At 43.3% G+C, this 7,505-nt stretch overlaps 1 protein-coding gene across 5 annotated transcripts; it reads left to right on the top strand.

Moving 5' to 3' along the window:
- Positions 1–1,300: 1,300 nt before the first annotated feature.
- LOC112069032 (arginine-glutamic acid dipeptide repeats protein-like) lies at positions 1,301–5,941 on the top strand. 5 transcript variants are annotated; one of them, XM_070438376.1, is made up of 6 exons: positions 1,315–1,354; positions 1,624–1,696; positions 4,132–4,325; positions 4,566–5,306; positions 5,425–5,513; positions 5,812–5,941. In XM_070438376.1, the coding sequence occupies exons 3-5, from the start codon at positions 4,291–4,293 to the stop codon at positions 5,441–5,443; spliced, it is 795 nt and encodes a 264-aa protein (XP_070294477.1). In that variant the 5' UTR covers positions 1,315–1,354; positions 1,624–1,696; positions 4,132–4,290; the 3' UTR covers positions 5,444–5,513; positions 5,812–5,941. The 5 variants fall into 5 exon arrangements, with proteins under 5 accessions (XP_070294479.1, XP_070294476.1, XP_070294478.1 ...); XM_070438378.1 differs by lacking the exon at positions 1,624–1,696 and having other exon boundaries at positions 1,301–1,354; positions 4,614–5,306; XM_070438375.1 differs by lacking the exon at positions 1,624–1,696 and having other exon boundaries at positions 1,301–1,354.
- Positions 5,942–7,505: the final 1,564 nt, after the last annotated feature.

Raw genomic sequence — 7,505 nt, 5'->3', positions numbered from 1 at the left:
GAGGTAGTTATTGTCTGTGAGACACAGTCTCATGACTGGCTGCTGAGCAATGAAGTCAACCACGTTACCAACAGCAGCCCATCACACTGTGTTCGTTGTGTTTGGAAATGCCTGTAGACACATTTTGGGCTTGAGAGTTAGGCACCACCTGGTTACCCCTTCTCACTTGTAACACCCACACACGTAYGCATGTGCATACACACACGTACACATACATGCACACACACACACGCGTACGCACACACACACACACAACACAACCATACACAGACAAGATTCCCTGGTTTCTATGGCAACATTTAAATATTGTGTTTGTCTCACTGTTCTATCCTCCTCTTCCATCTCTCTCTCTCCCTCTTCCATCTCTCCCTCTTCCATCTCTCTCTCCCATCTCTCTCTCATCTCCCTCTCTCCTTGTCCCATCTCTCTCCCTTCCTGTCCCATCTCTCTCTCTCCCTGTCCCCTCCCTGTCCCCATCTCTCCTCCCTCTCCCAATTCTCTTCCATCTTCTCCTCTCCTCTTTCTTCTTCCCTCTCTCTTGCTCTCCTCTCGCCTCTCTCTGTCGCCTCTCCCATCGTCTCCCTCCCTCTCTCCCATTTCTCTCTCTGGCTCTTTCTCACTCTTGTCTCTCCCATCTCTCTCTCTCTCTCTCTCCCACTGCTCTCCCCTTCTCTCTTTTCTTGATTCTCTCTCTCTCTTCTCTCTCCTCTCTCTCTATCATGACTCTCTCTCTCTTCCTCTCATCTCTCTCTACGATCTCATTCTGTTCATCTCCCCGTCTTTCTCTCTCTCTCTTCTCTATCTTCTCTGTCAAGGCTCTCTCTCTCGAAAATAAAACTGTTATTGCATTCCAGGAACACCCATGACAGTTTCAGAGCAGAAACACCAGGGAAGATGTGTTTTTTTTTATATTATAGGGACAATGCTATATAATCCTCCCTTAGATGTTGCAAACTTCCATAATTTGTTCAAGTATGTCCAAGTCAATTTATGAACCAACCAACAGTTCAACAATACTACATCAGTCTGCTGGCCTACAACAGTATTTTGCTAAAGYATATTTTCACAACCTGTCACCAGTCTTTCATCCTACATCCGATTGATGGATTTTCATTTAAGACGGAACATTTATATATGTTGATGTACTCTTATTAAGAAAGAAGAACATTGTTTGATAAGGGAAATGTTGTGACAGGGAGTTTTTCCCCTGGGTGTGGTTTTCCCAGTAGAGGAAAGTTGGGAATAAAGGAGTGGCCAAATAAATAAGGGAATGTATAAAGGAGTACATAAAGGAGTGTGTGTGAGTTCCTACTGTAGCTATCTAGCTGTCACCTCAACAACACAACAACAACCGGTAATGTAACGATTTATTCATTTATATATCTCTCATTTATCCAGGTTAGTCCCTGAGATCCAGAAAATCTGTATTGTCCCATTGGTGAGTTCGACTTCTCTTTGACAAGGGAGCTTTTACCTTATTTTATTGTTTTACTTTACTGTGTGTTGCAATTTTAAATGCACTTTAAAAAAGTTCAATTTGATCTATCTAGCTCCARCTGTCTGGTATCATAGTTGATGAAACATAGAATATTCAAATACAATTTTGGCTGATCTCTGTCATAGGCTTGCTGCTTCCCCCTCCAAAAGCTGGTACTTAYTCTGCTCTGCAGCAGGGCCAATTTAGTCCTGGGCTAAGGTTGGTGTTATGCACTTTAGAGTGTGAAAGTATTAAATGTTTCTTAGCTATGCTGCAGTCTAAAAGAGGTAATTTGGCAAACCAACATTTTGCAGTGTGAAAAGCCCTGGCTTATAGAGTGTATCTTCCACTAACCTACATTTTGGCTGAATAGGATAATTCATTGTACGATGATCCACCTACATTTTATATGAGACAGATTTGACATGTTCTGCATACTGCTGGTCTATGGGATGTTCAAAAGTAGGCCACTTAMTGAGGGAAAGCTAGATTCAATCCGATCACCACTTTTCGGTGGTCATGGCTAGAAGGGATGCAGCTAATRTCAAAGATGTCAAAAGTAGCATGTTTGAGTCACGTTGRGGAGAATTTTACAATCTTAGTTAACCCTAATTATTTTCCTAACCTTAACCTAATTCTCCTAATTTGCAACGTTAATTATCGTAACCTGGCATGTAAATTCTCCTAACCTGCTACGAAAAGTTGGTTGGTATGGCAACTGCTTGGCATTGGACCACAACAAGGAGCTACAGAACCTACAGAGGGTACATCACTGGGGCCGAGCTCCCTGSCATCCAGGACCGGTAGCCTGGTGGGTAGATGCGTTGGCCCAGTAACCGAATGGTTGGTGGATTGAATCCCCGAGCTGACAAGGAAAACAATCTGTTGTGGCGTTCTGTCCCTGAACAAGGCAGTTAATCCATTGTTCCCCGGGCGCTGATGACGTAGCTGTCGATTATCGCAGCCCCCGCACCTCTCTGATTCAGAGKGGTTGGGTTAAACGTGGAAGACACATTACAGTTGAATGCATTCAGTTGTACAACTGACTAGGTATCCCCCTTTCCCTCTATACCAGGCAGTGTCAGAGGAAGGCCCTACAAATAGTMAAATACTCCAGCCACCCAAKTCATAGACTGTTCTCTCTGCTGGCTGCAATGCTACCTCACGACAAGCGGTACCGATGCACCATGTCTGGAACCAACAGGACCCTGAACAGCTTCTACCCCCAAACCATAAGACTGCTAAATAGTTGACCATATAGCTACCCGGACTATCTGCATTGACCAATTTTTGCACTCACTTTTTTTGACTCATCACACACTGTATGCTTCTGCTGCTGTTTACTCTCTGTCACTTTATTCATAGTTCTCCCTATATAGCCTACATCTCTGCCTCAATTACCCCTGCACATGGACTTGGTACTGGTATTCGTGGTATATAGCCAAGTTATCGTTGCTCATTGTGCCTGCTTTTATTATTACCTGTTTTACTTTTCTATTACGTCTATATTTTCTTTCTCTCTGCATAGTTGAGATGGGCCTGTAAGTAAGCATTTCACTGTTAGTCCACACTTGTTTACAAAGCATGTGACAAATAAAATTTGATTTGATTTGAAAGTCACTTCTGCCATTAGCTGCATCCCATCTAGTCAAACCCCTTTTGGGCTATGCACCTTTTGAAGGTTCTGTCTAGAAGGGATACAGCTTTTGTCAGAACTGACTTTTCTTAGCAGGTTTTAGGAGAACTTACGCAGCAGGTTGGAAGAATTAACATAGCAGGTTACTAGAATTAAATGAAGGTCAGGAAAATGGTTAGGTTTAGGGTTAGCTAAAATGCACACAAAAAATGTTGACAATGGTTGTTTAAGATGGCGCCGACAGATATGGCAGCTCTGCTTCTAGTTCCTAAGCAACTTTGCAGTATTTTCTTTACAAGCATTTCGCACACCCGCAATAACATCAGCTAAATATGTGTATGTGACCAATAACATTTGATTTGACGTTAAATTGGACAAAAGCTGTATCCCATCTAGACATCAACCCCCTTTTGAAGGCAATATTTCAGTGTTCGCGGATTCTGCAATCGAAAATTAGCTTTTAAATGTCAATCACACAACGCAAATCTACCGCAGACCGGACTTAATCTAGGCCTAAGAACTCTTAGACATTATGGCTTGAATATTCCATTCTGAATGACAAAGAAAGAAATATGCAGAGCAAATGTRTTACACCGAATTGTTGCTTTTAATAGTGGGTACTTAGAACATGTATGGTTAGGAGGCACATTGCAGAGTCATCATGTATTGTCTATAAAGACCATGCACAACATATAGGCTATACAGACTGAGGGCAGGTAATCAGGTAATGATGTTATTGGTGAGTAGCTATCTGTACAATCTGCTGTGCTAAGAGAAGACAGTCACTTGTGTGACTGTGGCAGAATGATTACAGACAACAGATTCACAGTTCCATACACATTCCTTACGAAGGGCTTTATTATGCATTATGTTCCATATGACATGGCCTTCTWCCGTCATACTCTGTGTATGAGTACTGAGTAGTGTGGGACTTGGTCTATAATAATCAAGGGAGTGAGCCGATTTTAATTGGCTGAGGTAATTCACTGTTCAGCTGTCCCTCTCTAATGTCCCTCAGTATCAGCTGGTATAATCAGGGATGAAACTGGAGCAAACAAGTTCCTAAAGTGAAAATCTTCTTAACCTGTGATCCAACAGTGGTGAGTTGCTATAGTGATTTGTGTTTTGTTAGGGGTTCTAATGCTTCCGTTTCTGATGAAGATGAAAAAGCGTAGTGATGCTGTTCTCTCTTTACTTACAGATACAATGGAAGTAAGTACCTCCCCTCCTTCAACCTCTACACTGACAACTAGCAACTGAGAACTCAATGACAGGAACTTGCTCAGTAGTCTTGAAGTATTGTGTGGAAATTGTGTCTGTATGTGTCTCATTCTGTGTTATTTGTCTGTGTCTGTGTGTATGGGAGTGTGTGCAAACGTGTCGGTGCCAGTGTGCATGTATGAATGTGTGTATCTTTGACTGTATGTGTGTGTACTTATTTTGTCCCCCCAGCTCTCTGATGCTCTGTGTGGCTGTCCGTCCTCTGGTTCTACCCCCCAGGGAAGCAACAGTATCTGGCCCAGTCAACAGCAACCAGGGGGTCCTGTCTGGCCGACACAGCCCAGCCAACAGCCCACCCAACCCCAGTCCCCATCCTGCTGGCCTGAGCAGCCCAGCATCCCCTGCTGGCCTGGTCCTCAATCATCCCAACCAGCCCCAGCTCAACCTCAGCCCATGCCTTGCTTTCCTGGGCACCCGAACACCCCCTGCTGGCCTGGGCAACAGCCATCCCAACAAGCCCCAGGTCCGGCCCAAAACTGGCCTGGGCCACAGCCATCACAGCCATCCCCAGCTCCAGCCCAAAACTGGAACTGGCCTGGTCCTCAACCATTCAAACCATCCCCAGCTCCAGCCCAAAACTGGCCTGGTACTCAACCACAACATACCCAACCAGCCCCAACCCATCCCTGCCAGCCATGCTGGCCTGGACCCCAGCCCCAGCCTCCCCAATTACAGCCCCAGCCTGCACCCCAGCCTTATCAACCTCCAGCCCCAATTCAAGCCCAGGCCCAGGGCCCCAGCCAGCCCAGTCCCCCAGGGTGGCCAGTCCCAGGCTTTAACCCAGGCGTTAACCCAGGGTCTGGATGGCCATTYGGCCCTGGTCAGGACCCAGGTGGACAGTCTAGTTGGCCTGATCAGGACCCAGGTGGCTTCACACCTGCTACACAGTGGAATCCGACACCAACTGGACAGGTGAGAGAAAGGGAGGGAAGGAGCGTCAGTGGATGGAGGAAAGGAATTGTCATAATCATTGTGTTTGTGTGAAGATAGTGCCATATACTAAATGTCTGTGTGTTGTGTTGGTGTATAGAATGTGCCYTACAACCTGAACCTACAAAGAGGCMTCTACGACAAGATGATGCTCACCATCATGGGCCAGATCAAACCAAACGCTAAGCAGTGAGTTCATCAACCACCATAGTCTACTAGGGTCTTTATTGTCTACTGGGATGAATACGATCCCTGAGATACCCAGTGGAAGCATTGGATGTACAGTACACATTACCAGTATGTTATTTGAATACAACTGATGTAATAAGTCATTTTACTATATTGAATATCAGCTGCTTTCAATACATCACGATCCTGGAAGACTGGGCCTATTAACCTGATGACTGTAGTTTTTCACTATCTAATGTCTTGACCTGTGTTTTTATCAATATGATCAATTACACTGTTTTTATCCTAACTTGTTTAGGTTCACGGTGAACTTCCTGCGAGGTAATGACATCGCCTTCCACCTCAACACTCGGTTCAATGAGGGGGGCAAGCAGGCAGTGGTGAGGAACCACAAGGTGGCTATAGCTTGGGAAGGACGGAGAGGCACACACAGGAGCTTCCCCTCATGGCCGGTCAGTCCTTCGAGTCAGTGGGAAAATTTCTTTATACAGTGCAGAACTCTAACCTATACTTACTGATTAACAACCTATACTGTACTGACTAACACCTCTAACCTATACTGTACTGACTAGCAACTCACCTATACTGTACTGACTGCAACTCTAAACCTATACTGTACTGACTAACAACTCTAACCTATACTGTACTGACTAACAACTCTAACCTATACTGTACTGACTACAATCTACCTATACCTGTACTGACTAACACTCTAACCTATACTGTTACTGACTAAAAAACCTATACTGTACTGACTAACAACTCTAACCTATACTGTACTGACTAACAACCTATACTGTACTGACTAACACTCTAACCTATACTGTACTGACTAACAACCTATACTGTATGACTAAACAACCATTTACTGTACTGACTAACAACCTATACTGTACTGACTAACAACTCTAACCTATACTGTACTGACTAACAACCTATACTGTACTGACTAACAACTCTAACCTATACTGTACTGACTAACAACTCTAACCAATATACTGTACTGACTAACAACTTATACTGTACTGCTAATCAACAACTCTATTATTAATGTTACCAATGGCCAGTTGTCTTTTGCATTATCTCTACTAGTAATGGTGAATACAGGGATAAAGTAGTTGAAGTGGGTTATAGATCAGCACTGTCGGATATCCTCTACATCAAGCATTTGTATTTTTCTGATGAAAGCTTTTGCTGAGTCCATGTACAGTTGAGTGTCCAAGAGGTGGTCAGATGTAGCTTTCACAGACCTTTATCTAACCAGGTTATTTTGCAAAGACAATCTGGCCACCAGTGTTTGTCTGTCCTGTGTTTCAGATTAAGATTTTGGTTACGTCCGGCGAGTTTAAGGTGGCTGTGAACGGAACTCAGCTGTTTCAGTTTAAACACCGCATCAGAGAACTCAACCAGATCRATCGCATCAATATCCTCCATGATGTCATCCTCACCTCTGTCAACGTAGACACGATACCATGACAACCATACACATGACATCCCTATATTATACAACACTGAGCATAGGCTACATGCATAACATGGTATCAATCTGCAGTTAAAGTCTTTGCAACTTTTTTATGATGATGGTGATAATGGTGATGATGATTATGATAGTGACGAGCTGCAAACATAATACTGCATTAATGCCCACTAACTCCACAAAAAAAACAATCCTTTTGCAAATGTGTGTAATTTACAAGGTATGAAGGACTAAGAACTAAGCAATGCCATTTCATTTAAATGTGTATAATATTTTATATCTATTTTCTGTTGAACGTCTATGTAAATAAACATACTTTATGCTTATGATGCCTTTCTGACTCAAGGTATCAGTAGATACCGTGCAWTACACTGATTCACTGAAGGTCTCCATATGAGGGCATTCAGTGCCCTACAAGGGTAGTAAATAACAAAAATCGTATGAAAAAAAATCATTAAATTGAATGAAGTTTTACATCTTTTATTGTATCAGACCTCAMTATCAGCAATATCAAG

The sequence above is a fragment of the Salvelinus sp. IW2-2015 genome, unplaced genomic scaffold (assembly GCF_002910315.2).
Source record: "Salvelinus sp. IW2-2015 unplaced genomic scaffold, ASM291031v2 Un_scaffold861, whole genome shotgun sequence".
Classification (NCBI taxonomy): Eukaryota; Metazoa; Chordata; class Actinopteri; order Salmoniformes; family Salmonidae; genus Salvelinus; species Salvelinus sp. IW2-2015.
The sequence above is the reverse complement of the archived record's forward strand: the minus strand, read 5'-3'. Positions and strand labels throughout refer to the sequence as shown.